General features: G+C 40.1%; 1 protein-coding gene across 3 annotated transcripts in view; it reads right to left on the reverse strand.

Annotated features, from left to right (window-relative positions):
* Positions 1–9,123: 9,123 nt before the first annotated feature.
* The window catches only part of LOC122669555 (translation machinery-associated protein 22-like), a 39,078-nt gene continuing 30,378 nt past the window's right edge, over positions 9,124–17,823 (reverse strand). For 2 of the 3 annotated variants that reach the window (XM_043866343.1, XM_043866341.1), the window contains exon 7: positions 9,124–9,340. In XM_043866343.1, the coding sequence (XP_043722278.1) occupies positions 9,284–9,340 (57 nt within the window). In that variant the 3' untranslated portion in view covers positions 9,124–9,283. The remainder of the gene's footprint in view (positions 9,341–17,823) is intronic. The other variant, XM_043866342.1, reaches the window with a different exon arrangement.

Below are 17,823 nucleotides of genomic sequence, written 5' to 3' on the forward strand. Positions count from 1 at the left end.
ATGTGGTTGTAGGAAAAGTCGGTCCTAGTATAAATATTAATACTCTAGGTGATGAAGTCAAGTAGGTGGGTGGGTGCGTCTGATCAGGGAGAGACTGTCTTATTACCATTTTAAGGATGGTTTTGGGGTCAAAGTTTGGTATGGATTTCAACAGGAGATCTTATAATTTCTTATAGGGAGAGATTTCCCTTCTATCTTTTGATTGATTTGAAAAGATTTTCCTCTGCATCAATCAAGATCAATACCCATTGTTCTGTCTGAAATCTACTCATGATGTTGAGTTGAGATGGGGACATTAATTGGTTTTCTTTCATTTTAAAGATTTGATTTGTATGTGTTTAAGCCCACAGCTAACTTTAAAACGTCAAACTCATGAACTAATTACACACCACCCCATTTTGTTTCTTGATTCCACTTCAACCTACCTTTTCTTTTTCTAACTTTACTCAAATTGTCTCTAAATGAAGCGACTGTATATAACCACTTTGTTCATATTATTCATATTTCAATACTTGAGAATCTACTAGCAATGAATGTACTCTTGTCTCATTAATGGAAACTAATTAAGGACTACTTCCTTGGCATTTGACAATTAAGTACTCTAGAAACCTATAATCATATCCTATGAGGGATTAAAGAAGATTAACTTAATTCATGAAGGTATCATCAGTTCATGCCCTTAGAGACATTAGTTGGACCCCAATAAGTTAAATACTTTGTTTATGGACTTACTAAAAAGGGTTTTAGATGAACTTTGAAAATAAATCCAAGCCCTGCCAAGAACTTTTTCTTTTTTTCTTTTCTTTGATGAAGTGTCCTTGTCTCCAAGATTGGATTTAATTTAAAGTTTTCTACAAGTAAAATAACCCTTATGGTTCACAGTTCACACTATCAGTCCAGTGAAAAGGAACCATTTTCTTTCATTAATTAATTAGAAGAATTCTGATTATTGTAAGTAAAGATAGAGGAAATCTTGATTGACTCTTAAGAGTCTTTAATTAAGAAAATAAGATGTAGGACCCATAAATCGAGTAAAGACAAAGAGACTCTTAAATCCATGCATGTGCACCATATGAATCCCTAGTTTCATTCTCTGCAAATTCCAAAAACAAATAGCTAATAGAAACAAGGGCATGCTTATTCAAGATCTTTCTCAGTTTTTCTTACGTGTTTGAATAGTGAGAATCTGGTACTGCTTTGTTTTACACATGCAACCAGTTTAAAACTTCATGCATGCCTTGTCTGTACTTTCACTTTGCAGATTGCACTTAACACTGTACACTTAAGAAACAAAGAAAGAAAGAGAGAGTGAGAGAGAGAGAGATGGTGACCTTGGAAGGACATTATGAAGTGGGTATGAGGATCATGGGAAGGGGAGTAAGGAAAGATACTGGAGATCTTGGTGGGGAAGTGAGCCCATGGGTGGTAACAGATCATGTGGTCCCCCACAAAAGTGAACATGTGAAGTTGTGAACCACTTGATAGTTAATGTTGTCTGTGATTGATTGGTTTCATGGAGGAACATTGCATGTAGTGGATAAAGATTAAAGAAGGAATACAGCATTTTGAGTTCAAGTGCATGACACCAACCCACCATGAGAGGTCTCTATTGGGTTCTGTTCATGTGATCCCTCTTTCCCAAACCCTTTGGATTAATGAAGCTCTGCTTCATGTGATAATTATTGTCATCTTCTCATGGATGGATGGATGGATAGATGCTAGGATAGGTTATATCCTAAAGTAGTAATAGTCACTTACTATTACTACAGATTTACAAAATTCCCCCTTTTTCTGGGGGCCTTTGGGATTTATCACTATTCCATATTACTGTATTTAGTTTTGTCAGGTTAGGCATTTTGCTGATGGTATTGTCGAAAGTGAAAGACCTGACTTCGAAGAAGCTTTTGTGATAGCGTTCAAGTCTTTTATGTATCTTCATTTTTCCTTTTAGTAATACATACTTTGTTGACCTTTAACAAAAAACAATAAAAAAAAAATCACTTACTAAGTTCTTAAAGTGGTAAAGTGTAAAAGGCTCTTATTCCCTACAATGTGTACTACAAACAATTACATTATAGAGAGAAAGCAAAAATTAAGTTTTAAATTCCATTCTTGATGCTTGATATTATTATTATCATAGAGGATTATCAGAGAGTTACTTTGGGTGGAAACTTGTTTTTGGCATCATCTTCTTCTTCATTAATTAGCAAGCTTTGTCCATATCTTGGTATAGATTTGTTAGACTTTTAGTAAGATTCCCCATTGATGACAAACATTTTGTTTTGAAAGTGGTTAATTCTTGCTAGTTTTGTTGATTTATTTTTTCTTTTGAGGTAATACCTTAAAGTTTGTTTGGTTTTTTTGGGTAAATAAAGTTTTACCGATATGAACGTGTAGTAAACATGGATTTTGAATTACAAGTTTCTAAAAGTCATGGAGTGGAAGATGGCCAATCAATCCTAAATATGTCAAGGACCAAACCCTCCTGACAAGGAAGTCAACCAAACTGTTCCCCCCCCTACCCCCTGGGGATGAGAAGGGAATACTAAACTTGGTGGATCGGTTCGCTCGCCGATAAGAGGAGAAATCACTAATCAATACCCTTTTTCGCTAGAATGTTATGTATATTAAAAAAAAAAAATGATGAATACAGACAAACTGGAAAAACCAGAAACAAAAACAGATTCAACTATCAGTCGACTCCCACCTACGGCAATGCCATCAGTAGGAAAGACAAATAGCGAACAGGTAAACAAAGAAAAATAAAATTGTAAAAATTAGCACAACCAAAATCTTGGTCTTCTATGTGCATCAACTCCGAGCTCCTCTTCCATTGGACTTGGCCAAGAAACAATGGGAGATGAAATCTCTACCATCTGTTTATGTGTACTATAATTGTTTTTTTATTAGTATTCATCATTTACCTTTTATCAAGAAAAACAAAAAATTTCTTCACCTTAAGTGAAGAGAATCTAACCACTGAGGTGTCATTATTCCCTCAATCCTTTATTAGAGAAAAGTTCTCTATGGAGAAGTGCATCATCGTCCACGTCTAAACATAGAGTGAGAGGATGAAATGACTGCCCCACCCCCATAATGTCAATGTGCATGCTCTCTCATCCCCCGAGGCACGCATGGGCTACGCTTCCCCACAAAGAACGCAGACTCTTTTATTATACAAAGTCTAAAATACCCTTAGTATTATTTCACGAATCCCATCCAACCATTAAACATGTGACCTAAGAGATTCTCCCTTCATCGTAAGAAAAAAAAAATCTTGGTAAAGTAAAAAAATTCATGACCCTAAAATAGTAGGCCATAGAGAGGACAAAGTAACAATACCCCTTATGCACGTTTAAGTACCTTTGAAATATAAAAAAATTTAAGAAGCCAAAAAGTCTACCCTCACAGCTCATCTCCGTGTAATTTGGTTTGATTTGGTTTGCTTTTCTCATGATAATTAAAAGTTCCCATCCTTCCTACTTCCTAGGCTTAGGTTTTAATTCCCACACATTTTCACTAATGATTTAAGCCTATAGACAATTTTTTCCAGTAGTATGGAAAAAGTTTTGCTGCTACACTTGTAGCAGAATGTTCCTGCTACAAGGCTAGCAACAAACAAGGAAATAGAATAATTTATTTTTCCTTTGGGTTCATAAATACCCTCTAGGTTATGGTATTTTCAAAAATACCTTTTAAGATCTCATTTCCTTGGCTGCCAACCTTGCAAAAGGAACATTTCTACTACTAGTGTCGCAGCAAAATTTCATACCCTAATAATATGTACTTAAATTGAAAAATAAAATATAAGTAAATCTTCGCTTAACTAATGATGGTGATATTTCTCAATCTTTACCATCTTATGGTGGCACACAAGCGATAAAACTCATTTTCTATTATACGAGTTTTTGTCTTCCTTGCCTATACTCATGGGGATGCGAAATGATTACCCCATCCCATCGAAATGTAGAAATTTCGCATCCCATGATATCTCCATGCGTGCTCTCATTGGTCACCGCACATATGCATGCAAGTCCTAGAAACCCAGATAGTGTTCTCTTTTCCAATAAAAATAGAGGGTTCTTACGATGCTGCCAGTATGAGGAAGAAATATGAAGAGAGATCACACCAATCCCGGTGCAAAGAATAGTATCATTCCACATAAGACCCAGAAGAATAGTATCATTTACACGTGTACATTTTTATATACCGAAACAACACGTGGGTAGACTTTGAGTTTGTTTGCTTTGCTGTTAACGCACACGTGGGTAGACTTTGAGTTTGTTTGCTTTGCTGTTAACACCTGTTTCTGTCTTGTCAAAAAAACTTAGAACGAAAAAAGCTTTCAATTTAGGTCCTTCCAGAGTCTTCAGACAGTCACAGTTTTGGTGTCATGCGAGAGGCTTTGCTGATTTTCCTTGTCTCTTCCTTCACCTTACCTTGTGTCAATGTGTTTAAAAATCTAGAAGTAGGATCCAAATTGGTCCCAAAGATATCAGAATCAGTTATGATCATTGAAGAATCGGTAAAAATCAACCCAAATATACCTTAATCCAATTTTTTGAATGGGGACCTGTCGAGTCTGATCGGCCAGAATCGAGATCATGGTTTGAGGTATCGGATCGGATTGGTGGATTTTAGTTGGATCGAATCAATACTAGTAAAGATCGATCCGATCCAGCTGTACGGACAGGAGTAAAAATGTAAAAAAATTAAGTTTTTTTTTTATAAGAAAACAGGGACAAAAGTGTCATATTTGCTTGAGTTTGAGCAATCCCGATCCAATACCGAGATCACGAACCATGATTGAGATAGACTTTTACCAATTTTGATCTGATTCAGCCAATTTGGTCGATTCGATCCGAATAACCATTGGTCTACACAAGTATTGTGGTTGTATCATCGAACGAGTCTATAATAGGTTCCATTAATATTTTTGTTTTCAATTGGGAAAAATGATGTATACATTTATAGAAGTACATACCCTCTCGCACTCTCTCCACATTTATGATTTTCTTTCTCCTCTATAACTATGTGGATCCTTTTATAAAAATAGTAATATATTCTCTTTTATGTATTCATTAGCTTGATGTGATGTTAATACACACGGACAGCGAGCAAATCCCTTCCACTTTTGAATTATTAACAGTTCTAAAAACGATAAGATACCAAATAGCAAATTTTCTTTGGATGTGTTGTTTAACCCAATTACCTAAATGCACTCTATATCACAGACGATGATGGTGGCGCTTGTGTTGATGAAAAGGGATACTCAAATTGAATGTATGAACCAAGCCATGGGTTTTGAAACCCTGCGGTGGAACTCAGTTGGCAAGGGAGCATGTCTAAATCAACATGTGTCCTGAGTTCGACTCTCCCTATCTCTTTGGGGCCAGTCCCACGGCTTCTAAGGTTATCATGGAAAATTATCACCTCCAGTTTGCTGACCGGCCCAGTTCCCCAGTTCCTCTAATAGGGGGATGGTAGACCCCACCCGGGCAGGGTGTTTGGGCATGGGTAGAGAGGTCATTTCAGCCCCCCTTTGTTAGAGGAACTGGGGAACTGGGCCGGTCAGCAAACTGGAGGTGATAAAGATCCGGTTATCATAGGATTCGATGCTATCCCGGTGCCATGTGTAGGGGTGTATGAAGATGCCCAGGAACTAGTCGGCCGGAGGTCTGAACACCATCATTAGCCCAAAAAAATAAGTAATAGGCATTTCTTCATGCACAAGTAACTGAAAATAAGAAAATTTTCAAATGGCGGGAACTCGATTTCCAGTGTCTCATTGCTTCAAGCCTTCAAGCAACCCATCCGTGATAGTTTTGACGGTGCCTTCCGACAACTTTCTCTGACTTTCATTCCTTCGACTGTTTGCCTTCCCCTTGAAAATAAAAATGATTTTGAACAAGTGAAAGCTCCTCGTTCCAAGCCTTTGCTATCCTACTATTAGAAGTGAGGGGTTTTCTTGTTCATCTCATCTTTGGTTAGTTTGGTGACACAAGTTCTCTTATCCATCTCCTTCTGTGAAATTCTACTTCTCCTTATCTTAGGTTTGGAAGATAAGTTGCAAAGGGTAGGCGCCCTATTAATGGGGGCCCACTACCTGTTGTGGATTGGCAAGATTGGCCAAGGCCAATCCAGAGTCCAGATGCCGGCTAATTCGGATTAATTGATCCGTACTGGAATTCTAGGGTTAGGGCATATTTTGGCTGCTCCTGATCCATTCGATCATGGGAACCGGTCTTGATCTTAGTTAGTAAGTATGCATATAATACGCGTATTCGAACCTTTAGATCAAAAAAACTTCCGCCCCCTACAAAAAAATGCGTTTTTTAAACGTTTGAGTATTAAACGCGTATAATTAATGTATTATACGATTTTTATATTTTTTAAACCTAATGTTAAAAAAATAAAAATAAAAAACCCAAATAGAAATATCTATCATTTCACTTTCCCTTTCTCCATTCTCTGCGATATAGGAACTGTCAAACTCGAACCCTAGCAGCTGTCCCCCCAATCTCCAATCATCCTCACCATCTCCGTTCAATAGCCACCGGCGATCATCAAATCCTCGACGGCGACAACTTCTCTTCTCAATCTTGAAGGCCTCACGGCTCTCTTCTCTTTTCAATCTTCAAAAACAAGAGAGATACATAGCAGATTTGTATTTTTCCCTTGTTTGATCTCACGATTTCTATGACCCATCTTGCAAAGAAAATTGTTCTTCCTAATCTCATTTATTTTTTTTCTTCTCTGTGAATCGATTTAACCTTAAAAAAAAGAGAGGGAGAAGATGGGCAGATTCATGGTCCTATCTGCCGTTTGTTCTTCCTACTTTGATATTCACATATTTGAATCATGTTAATGTATGCATGTAATTCAAGCTGAAATTGACAGTGACCATTGTTGCTGCTATTTCATGAATTTTGATTAAAGCTTTTGTATGACTTAAATGATGAGCAGATGGGTAGCGTGAAGTATGTACTAGAACCAATCTGTTGGGTTCATGAAACTATTATCGCAAAACCCATTTGGTAAATTAAACTCTGCCAAACTGTTGCAGAGTAAGATGACGAAAGGATTCTGATTACAGACCCCACTAAAGATCATGGAGCATCTTCTCCATTGGAAGTTTAATGGGAAGAAGCCAGGGAGGGTGGTGGTCAAGTCCTTTATTAGTGACAGCAAACTAGGACAGATGGGGAAGAGAGACACACTAGAAAACTTGATGTGACTAACCCCTATCAAATTAGTTTGTTTATTAGGTGGTGAATGTATGTTACATAATGAATATATACCCATTTTTTTTTTAAGTATTATTACAGTCTAGGCCGTATTAAACACGTATTAAACGCGTATCATATTATTGTTATATGTGTTTTATTAAACCGGATTTTTGAAAAGTATTGTTGCCGTCTAGTCTATTTAATTGCCGTACATATCTATTCCCGTTCAATTGTCATTCCCGAACTTACTAACTAAGGTCTTGATCCCCATTTTGTTCTTTCAAACCCTGATAATCTCAAACCACCATCATGAATTCATAAGTGAATGTCTAAATCCGCATTCCCAATGAAAGAACACGAGGATAAAGAGGAGCTATGTGAATGTGGGCTTAGGGAAAAAGAACATTGTGCGGATCCTACGACGAGACACAGGAGATTACCACCCAACCCCTCCTGAAATAAAAAAACCATGTGTCTTGCCCGTGGGTTAAACAGTAAAAGCAACTTCAGGGTAAGCCTATTAAATATATTTGGAGGTAGCATTTGGGATTCGAGTAATTTGGTAAAAATATTAGATTGGAAATAATTCTCTTAGAATCTAAATCAGGCTCAAAATTTTGGGGAGAAAATCGAGTTTTTTTTTTTTTTTTTTTGGGGGGGGGGGGGGGGTGTGGGAGGTTGCAAGAGATCTCTACTTGGTCGCATGATCTCTACACAAATGTCTGGGCCAATGGGTGAGTACGCTTGGGTATCTACCCAAGGGGCAGAGGCACCATCTCATGGTGCCCTGTGAGAGGGCATAGGAAACACCGAATCCGGATCAGCTACCCACATGGGGATGGGTGGGGACAGGTCTGATCCCTCCATGGGTAGTGGGTCCTGCACCCTAGAGGTGGGTCCCGCACCCCCATGGAGGGTTCAAATCTGTTCCCACCCGTCCCCATGTGGGTCGCAGATCCAAACTTGGAAACACCACCAAGTAGATATCTTTTTCCCTTTTTTATTTATAGATTTCATGAATAATTTGAGAAAAATAATATAGCATGAACAATTTAAACCATAAAATAACTTTTCCCAAGAATACGATTGGGAATGAAAAATTTAGGCAAGAGTAATTGGAAAATGAACACACTGGCCAAAAAGATTAGGACTCCAGAAAAAAAAATCCTTGCAAAATCTATCCCCAAAATTTTTCAAAATCTTAAGGAAACTTCAATGAGACCTTTCAACATATGAACCAATTTGTTAATCCTAGATTTGTGAAATTTTAATTCCATACATTAAGTCTCCCCCCACCTCTCCCCCATTCTGAATGATTCACGGATTGGAATTTGCCTATTACGTACATTATGAACTGTGACAATAATTCCATTTTTGGAATATTTAAATAATTTACAAGGGGCAAGACATACCAAGCTTTGATTGTCCTCGACGCAACAAATTCAGAAGCGTGCTAAACATCCAAAGACCGTCTTAAAGCTGAACAATAAAGATTTAACAAGGATCTGTGGATGTTAATTCAGATAATAGATTATCATAATAAATGGCATTAAGGAAGAGACACAGTGCGCCCCATCCAGCCAGGGTCACGGTCATCAGTGAAGAAATAATAATCATGGCCACAAGTTAAGAGTTTGCAATTTGGGAAATTTTTTATCAAGTACATTTGAAGAACTATCATAGAACAAAAGAACTCACGGCTATGAACATAAGACATCCATCACTTTTGGACACATTTCCAACTACAAAAACATATTTATCTCCAACAAGGTCAAAGAACAGGTTTCTAACCCAATTCTAACACCCCATCTCTGAGAACTTCAACTATTGGACTGTCTACTTCTCCATACTCTTTTCTTTTCTTTTTTTTCGGGGGGGGGGGGGGGGGGGGTAGTGGTTGATTAAGTGACCTGTTTACATAGAAGCATACTAAATTGTGTGAGAGGTCACCCATCTACAGTGGAAGACCTAATGCCCTTTTCTCTTGATATTTTGCAAAAATATTATGTTCTCCAGTCAAAAGTGAGCACCAACATTCTTCTGATAACACTAAGTCATGCAGCGGGCACCTTTCTGCCATCCTCGATGAAATAAATAGCAGTTTCTGGCACCTGCAAAAGGCAGAGAAGATATACCAGTTTAGCTTCTGCAAAATGTCTGGATGGAGAAAAGAAAATTAGCACATCAGGAAAGCAAAGTTCTAGGTAAGCAATAAATCTCACCAGCTACCCAAAAGCCATGAAGAATGAGAACTACCACAGAAGCTCTTGTATTTTTTTAAACGCAATATTAAAAACAACGATGATCAATATAGTCATACGGGCAATTCTAGCTCGAACATAATTTACAGGCATAGCACTCAAACAAAGCCATCTCCCAAACCATATGCTGGTACAAATTGTCCATGTAATAAATTGAATCTCCACATGACGCTCAGTAGTTTTTCTTAGTTCAGAGCTTGAAGTGGATATAGAAGAAGCATATCATTATTCATGTCAAACCACCAATTTATTCGGAGTATATTATTTTTTTTCCCTTTTAAGAGTTTACTTCATGAATATTCGAGAGATTTCAGTGAAGTACCCGAAAGAATTGTTAGGGTGTATATTTTGGATTACAACTACAGTGTTAGGTCCAATAAAAAAGGCAGCATATTGACACATTAGCATAGTATTCATACTAGTGCCCATCCCTGAAGTAGAAGTTAGACGTTTAAATGCTATTCATTCAATGACCAACCACTGTAACTAAAAAATGTCAAACCACCATAACTAAAAAATGTCAGGAAGAAACATAATATAATGCCATGCATCACTAACTCCCCATTCCTAAAACCATCATAGACAAGTGCTAGATTATCCAATTGACACTGAACTTAACTCAACCAAGCCTTTTCTAAACTAATAGGGTTAGCTAAATGAATTCTTTTCAGCCATTCAACTCTATTTAAGGTCGTGTTAGTTGTCAAGCCTCTGCCGATGCAGATAAATAAGCAAAAGTGGGCTTACTTTAGTGGAAATAAGTCTTGGCTAGGATTCTATACGTGTAGGGCCTTTGATCCAATGGGTTTTTATTGTAATAGGTCACTTTAATGGACCTAAAATGTGGGTAGGAGGAATGGATACGGTATTTACTTTATTAGTTAGTCAAGTTAGAGTCCTAATTCTTTATTTTATTTGGTATTAAGTGTTTTAATTAGCCTGGAATAAGTCTCCAAGATTCAAGCCTAATTTCAGTTCTTTCCTTTATTATTTTAGTTTCCTGGTTAGTTCAAATACCTTATCAGTTCAGGATTGGTTTAGGCCTATCCTTTTTGAGTTTTGAGTCTGTTTTCGAGTCTTCTATATAAGTTTGTAAGAGGCTACAGCCTTATACACGAATTTGAGTAATGAGAATAGGCTTCAGCCTTTGTTTCTATGGTGACTCAGAATATTGGTACTGTGGTGATTCAGTCCAGCCTTGTTGTAGTGATTCCAATCAGGCCTTCGGTGGTGGTTCCTAGGTCATGTCCAGCGTTTAAAGAATCGGTATCGGATCAGTCGAATCAGCCAATTCAAACAGTTCTAGCTCGGGTGCAGGTGGATCGAATAATGTGGGCCGATCCACGGCTATAAAAAAATCAGCACCCATGATGGACACATGTCACCATCTTGTGAATTAAAAAAAAAAAAAAAAAAAACAAAAAGAGAACCAGAGCAAACCAAGGGAGAGGGAGGGGAGGGATGGGGGCACCAGCCGCCAGGGCAGGGAGTTGTTGAGGGAGATCCAAGCTTCTGTTGGAATCGCTGGTTTTTTATATTTTTTTCGATTGATTCAGTGGCATACTGGCATATTCAGGACCAATCCAAAAACAGGCAAATTATGACCGATTCCGATCTGATCCAGATCTTGATTCCCTTTTTTTTTTTATCCTTGGTCATCTCTCTCTTCTTATTCTTATTTTCTTTTTAGTTCTCCAGCCTATAACTCAGCACGTGTTTTATGTTGCCGGTCCCAAGCCTAGATAAAAGAGGGTTGGTGCGTCCTCGGCAGCTGGCATCATAGAAACATAGCCAAACCCTTTTACATGGATCCTAGCACATAATTTTTTCAACCTCATGCTAGGGCATCCTCGGAAGCAACATGCTGCACTGTGTATCAGGTGTAGTGAATAGTTAGTAAGTGTCAGCTAGGGTGTCCCTAGTATGCGACACTGCTTCAGAGCCCGATTACAGAGACAAGTGGGCATGGTTCTCACACCATGGATAAGAGCAGATAAAGAAGCTAGTCCAAAAGCATAGGATTAGATTAGCATCTAGGAACATAGGGACTCTAATGGGAAAGAATTTAGAATTGATAGATATAATGAGAAGAAGAAGAATTAACATAGCTTGTATAGAAGAGACTAGATGGAAAGGTAAAAACGCTAAAGAATTGTATGACTATATACTTTGGTATACTGGGGATACAAATAATAGAAGTGGGGTTCAAATAGTAGTAGATAAAGATTTAAAAAATGGTATAGATGTTAAAAGAATTGATGATAGGATAATATCCATCAAACTTGTATAAGGAAAAGAGGTAATAAATGTAAATAGTGCTTATGCACCCCGATCAGCAACAAGCTCCGAGAATGTCATTTGAGGTGGTTTGGCCATGTGCAACGGAGGCCTAGAGACGCCCCAGTAAGGAGAAATGATCTGATGCCGATTGAAGGAGCTAAAAGAGCTAGGGGCAGGTCTAAAATGACCTTACGAGAGATTGTGAAGAATGACATGCTTAGTTTGGGTCTTGTGCCAAGTATGACCTCAGATAGAGCCTTTTGGAGGGCAAGGATATATATATATCTTCATTCCTCTTACTTTGTTTTTGAAAGGATCCATGTAGCCGACCCCATTTAGTTGGGATAAGGCTGAGTTGTTGTTGTTGTTGCACCCCAAATAGGATTGGATGAAAATACTAAGAAACCATAAAATGGGGATGTTGAGATAGATGAGTGATAAAACTAGAAAAGGAAAAATAAGAATGAATAAATTAGACCTAATTTAGGAGTACCTTCAATACATGATAAGTTGGTGAAAGTCATATGAGGTGGCATGGACATGTGCAACAGAGGCCTTTGAATGCTCCAGTCCGGAGGAGTGATTTGATTCAGATTGGAGGAGCTAAAAGCCAAGGGTAGGCCTAATATGACTCTAGGAGAAGTGGTGAAGAAAGACATGCATAGCTTAGGACTAGTAACTAGTATGGCTTTGAACAGAGCTGATTGGAGAAAAAGGAACCATGTAACCGACCCCATTTAGTTGGGATAAAGCTGAGTTGAGTTGAGTTGAGTTCTCCATCCTATCAGGTTAGTTCAATTTATGTTTTTTTTTTTTGGTAAATAAATATATTACCGAACCCCAAGAGGGGGCAGGGAAGAGCGAACCAAAGAATCAATGTACAAGAAGGAGAAGAGGGAAAGAGGGGGGGGGGGGGAGAAAGAAGAAAGGAGGAAAAGGGGGAAGAGGAACGGTCTACCAGCCTACGCAGAGGAGGAGGACCGCAAAAGGGCAGAATCAAGGCCCCAAAAAGTCAAGATATGCCTATTTCTATGGCTGTCCTGACAATGCCTCTGGCGGATGCTACTGAGCTTAGTGGACACATCAAAGGAGATGGCTTTCCAAATCACATCAAACGATCTAGAGTTGGAAGTCCATCTCCTTAGGTTCCTTTCCATCCAAATATGATGAATAGCGGCGTTAAAGACGAGCTTCCCAATTGTGTGACATATGGATTTCCCAGGAAAGGAGTTAATCAACCATTGCCATTCGCGTTCAAAGCTTCTGATCCTTCTGCTACGCGGCCAGATGGAGGATAAAGCCTTGTGCCAGATGATGGAGGTAAAGGTACTGTCAAAAAAGAGGTGGGGGATGTCTTCTCGGCCTGTCCAACAAAGGTTACAAGAGGGGGAAGCTGGGATATTGCGGTGGATCAAAAAAGCTTGGGTGGGCAAGTAGAGTCTTAGGGCTCTCCAAACAGTTAGGCTGTGACGGGGGATGTGGCCTTTAAACCAGGTTAGCTTGTGCCAGAGGACAGAGGGATACGGGTCTCTGGAAAGGTTCCAGGCAGTGGAGGAAGAGAAGGTGCCGTTGTGGGAAGGGAGCCAAGTGACCTTATCCGCACGATTGGGGGGATATTGAGGCCGCGGGGGGAGGGTGGACCAAATGAGAGTGGAGATGGCAGGGTTGAGGGAAGGGTTAGGGGACCAAGAGCCAGAGGAGATGAGGGAGGAGACAGTGGCAGCCTTAGGGAGGCCAGAAAAATGAATGGCTCTGCGGCCGAGCAAATTGTAGAGAATTCCTAAAGGATGCCAAGGATCCGCCAGAAAGAGGTGGAGGAGCCGTCCGAAATGGAGGAGGAGATGCCGCGAAGGGCCAAAGGGCGGAGGGAAAGGATCTTGCGCCAGATCCAAGAGGAGTTGGCATGGATGGGAACAGTCCAGATGGAGTCCGATTTAAGAAGGTGAGAGTGGACCCAAGAAACCCAGATAGAATCCTGGCGAGAAGAGATTCTCCAGATGAGTTTAAGAATGCCCGCTCTGTTGGAGTCGCGGATACGTCGGATGCCCAGGCCACCCTCAAATTTAGGGAGGCAGATGGAATTCCAACTAACAGGGTGGAGAAATCTCGAGGTATCGCAACCCTTCCAAAGGAAGGCGCAGAAGAGGCGCTCAATGGACTGGATGGTGGAATTGGGGATGTAGAAGATACCAGTCCAGTAGATGTAGGTTGCTTGGAGAACTGATCGGATACATTCAAGTCTGCCAGCATAAGACAGAAGCTTGCCTTTCCAGAGCTGGAGACGCTTCCGAATGTTGTCAAGCATGGGAGTACAGTGGTGGGAGGAGAGCCTGGCTGGGATCAAGGGGAGGCCAAGGTAGGTGATAGGGAGAGTCCCTAAGGAGAATCCTGTCAAGTGGCAGAGGGCTTCTTTTGAGGAGTCCGAGATACCAGAGAGAAATTTTGGATTTAAGGAGATTGACTTTGAGACCAGAGAGAGACTCAAAAAGATGAAGGGAGTCCATGATGGCAGAGATGGAGGAGTGGGAAGCTTTAGAGAAGATCATCAAGTCATCAGCAAAGGCCAGATGGGATAGATTGATCTACTTGCATTTTGGAAGGGGGGAGATTAGGTGGAGGTCAGTTTTGGTTTGGAGGCTCTTGGATAGGACTTCCAGGACCAAGGAGAAGAGGAACGGAGAAAGAGGGCAACCCTGGCGGATACCGACGTTGGAACAGAAAAAGCCGGCGGTGGAGCCATTAACCAGGACAGAGAAGGAAGGGGTGGAGATACAAGCATAAATCCAGCGAATGAAGACTGGAGGGAAGCCCATGAGGGAGAGCACACCACAGATGAAATCCCAACGGATGGAATCAAAAGCTTTGTGGAGATCGATTTTTAAGAGAGCAGCCGGGAAATCGACTTGCGATCAAAGCCTCTGACGATCTCAGAGCAGAGGAGGATGTTGTCCGCAATACTTCGGCCGGCGATGAAGGCCGACTGGTTGGGACTAACAAGAGAGGGGATGACCGCCTTAATCCGGTTGGCAAGGATTTTGGCAACGAACTTGTAAATTAGATTGCAGAGGGAGATAGGCCGAAAATCAGTCAGGGAAGATATTTATGTTATCAAATCTTGATCAATTGTTCTGTTTTGGCTTTGATATTCTTCACTATCAAACCTCATGTAGAATCGATTTTCAAAACAAAGCCATCTTACCATTGATTTCTGGTTTCAGTTTTCCTTGTTCAAATAGGAAAACTCCAGATCTTCATATTTGTCCATTGGATATGCTTTATATTTTAGGCATATTCTTCGAGTTAAGCAGGGTATTCGACCAAGCTATCTTGGCCATCAGATCTGTTTTCTACGAGTTATTGATTTTCTCCTAAAATTTTGGTTTTCTTGAATCTTATTCTATGGTTCTGATTTCTTTTAGTTGTTGGGCAAATCTGACCTTTTTTTGGGTGAATGGAAAATAAATTAAAGAAAGGAGAAACAAGATGCAACTCAAAAGCCACAATGGCTAACCATGGGAGAGATCCCTAACCAAAGAAAACAAACCCTAAAAAAAGGGGAACAAAAAAACCTGGGGGAAGGGGAACAACCAGCCAAAGAGGGAGTGATGCAGTTGCCTTAGCCTGGCTGGACCGACATGACCCACTTTGAAGGCCCAAACCAAAGACTGGTCCTAAACTGGCTTTCTGGTTTGGCAAGGGCTGGTAGTTCACTTAGGCTGCAATATTTATTTTAGTTTCTTTTTATTTGAAATGGGTAGATTACGTAGGAGCTTCTTAGGTAGTTTCCTTTCTTTAGCTATGGTTTATTTTGGTAGTATCCTTTTTGGGTTGTTTTCTTTTTAGTTAGGTTTCTATTCTTATGCAAGGTTGTTCCTTTCAATTGATGTAATACGGTAGAAGAGTTTAGATTTGAAGTTACGAAGAATTGAGTGTCTGAAAATTGAAGTTGTTGGGTTGTGCAAGAAGTGGCTGTGCGTGTGTCTTCTCTCTTCTCTCTTTACCCCCTGCATAGTTGTCATGGCGTCCTAGCGTTGGAGGTCTGTGCATATCGACCTACGCCATGGTGTCCTGTCTCTCTTTCCCTCTTTGATTTCTTCTTGTCTCCTTTTTTGATTCTTCCCCAACCTTAGACCCAATCCCTGCTTCCCTAAATCTCCTATTTTGGCCTTGGTTTAGTAACCTGCAACTAAGACATCTGCCAGATCTGATTTCAGATCTCACCATTCGGTTGCCAGTAGAATTTTGGGGCTATTTCTCGTTGGGATTGGCAGACCTTGGTGCTGCGATTTTGTTCCAGAAATTGCAGGGAGAATCGTCTCCATAAGAAGGAGTTTCCTCTGCTGGAACTACTCCAGTTCACCGCCTCTCTGCCTCTCTTTCTATCGTGTTATTGCAAGGTTGAAGAAGACATTAAGTCTTTAAAATTGAAAGTAAGGACAACTTATATTATTTATATAAAACCCCTTATATTCTCTATTGCTATTCTGTTTAGCCCATTCAGTTTTCTCTTTAACTCCATTAAATTACAGTTCTGCCACTCCTTTACAACTTCAGATTAATTACAATTCTGCCACTGCTCTTATAAATCTTGATTTATCTACTAGTTTGCCATTCAACTTTACCATTCAACTTTGGATTTAATTACAATTCTGCCATTGCTCTTATAAATCCTGATTTATCTACTAGTTTGCCATTCAACTTTGGATTTAATTACAATTCTGCCATGGCGACGTGTCGATATATCGATTAGACACCCCTCCACCGACTTGGATCACCATGACGCCGTGACAACTATGACCCCCTGCAACTCTGATTTCTCCCTAGTTCCCCTCTTCTCCTAACCGGCCCTCCACCAAATTGGTATCACAGCCGAAGTTCCCATATCCCACCCTGTCAATCTCTCTCACCCCATTCTTCTTCTTCTCTATCCCTTCCCTTCTGTTACTGTTCTGCTTTACGACCAGCAGCAGTGAACAAAAAGAAAGAAGAAAAATTTTATAAAAAAAAACAAAAACACCCTTTGACTCTAGCGACCACAACTCCCCTTCGTTTCCACCCTCTTAGCAAAACCCAACCCATCTTCCCTTTCCTTTCTTCCGTGCTGTAATAGCGAACCCAAAAAAAAAACTGTGTATCACTAAAACCTCAACCCACAACAATCCCACTACCGATTTCCAGCGACAGCCCCCAACGCCCCTTTCCCTCTGAAAATTCAATCAACCCTTCTGGGGGGTTCGACCCAGTAAAAAAAAAGAGAGCAGAGAAGATTGAGCGAGAGTCGGAAGAAGAGAAGCAAAAAAAAAAAAAAATCCATAACTGGTTCAGAAGACAGCATTGCTGTTGTTTCCACTCCTTGCCACGCCCAAGTTGAAGTCAAACTCAACTTTCATCCACAGTCACTGGTTCACACATGACCTCGCCGGTGATTAGAAGACAAGCTCCTGGTTGATATCGAACTCTGTTGGCTATCTACCCTCCTCTGGTTTGACTACAAAGCAGAATCCAGTTCCAAGTGGACACCTCTCCTCTGTTATCACAACCCATGCCTCCGCAATCGAGAATCATCGCTGTTTTCCCTCTCTGGAGTAAAAGGAGTAAAAGACTCCAAGTAGGAGACGGTAATCCCCCCCACCTACCCACGATCTCACTTTTTCTCTTTTCTTATTTAATTTTTTTCTTATTCTTAAACTGCCCCCCAGTTTTTATTAATTCTGTTCTATCCCTTCTTTTTTTCACCCATTTTCCAGTTTGCCCTTTACACTATACGTGATACTCCATAGTCCATCCCCTTGTGTGTTAGCAGTATTTCCCATAATTACAGTTCTGCCATTAGTGTCATAAACCTCTCGTTATTTACTGTTTTGCCATTATCCATGAGTGTTCTCTTGTTTTCCCTTAACCATGGTAGCCAATAGTGAGGTCCTTCAACAGCTCAACTCCTATAAGGCTAAAACCGATACCAAATTGGACTCACTCTCACTACTACTGTCAATTCCATTCAAACAATGATGGAATCTATGCAAACTTTGATTGACCGATTGGTGGCTTCTGAG

This window comes from Telopea speciosissima, chromosome 7 (genome assembly GCF_018873765.1).
Source record: "Telopea speciosissima isolate NSW1024214 ecotype Mountain lineage chromosome 7, Tspe_v1, whole genome shotgun sequence".
NCBI classification, from domain to species: Eukaryota; Viridiplantae; Streptophyta; class Magnoliopsida; order Proteales; family Proteaceae; genus Telopea; species Telopea speciosissima.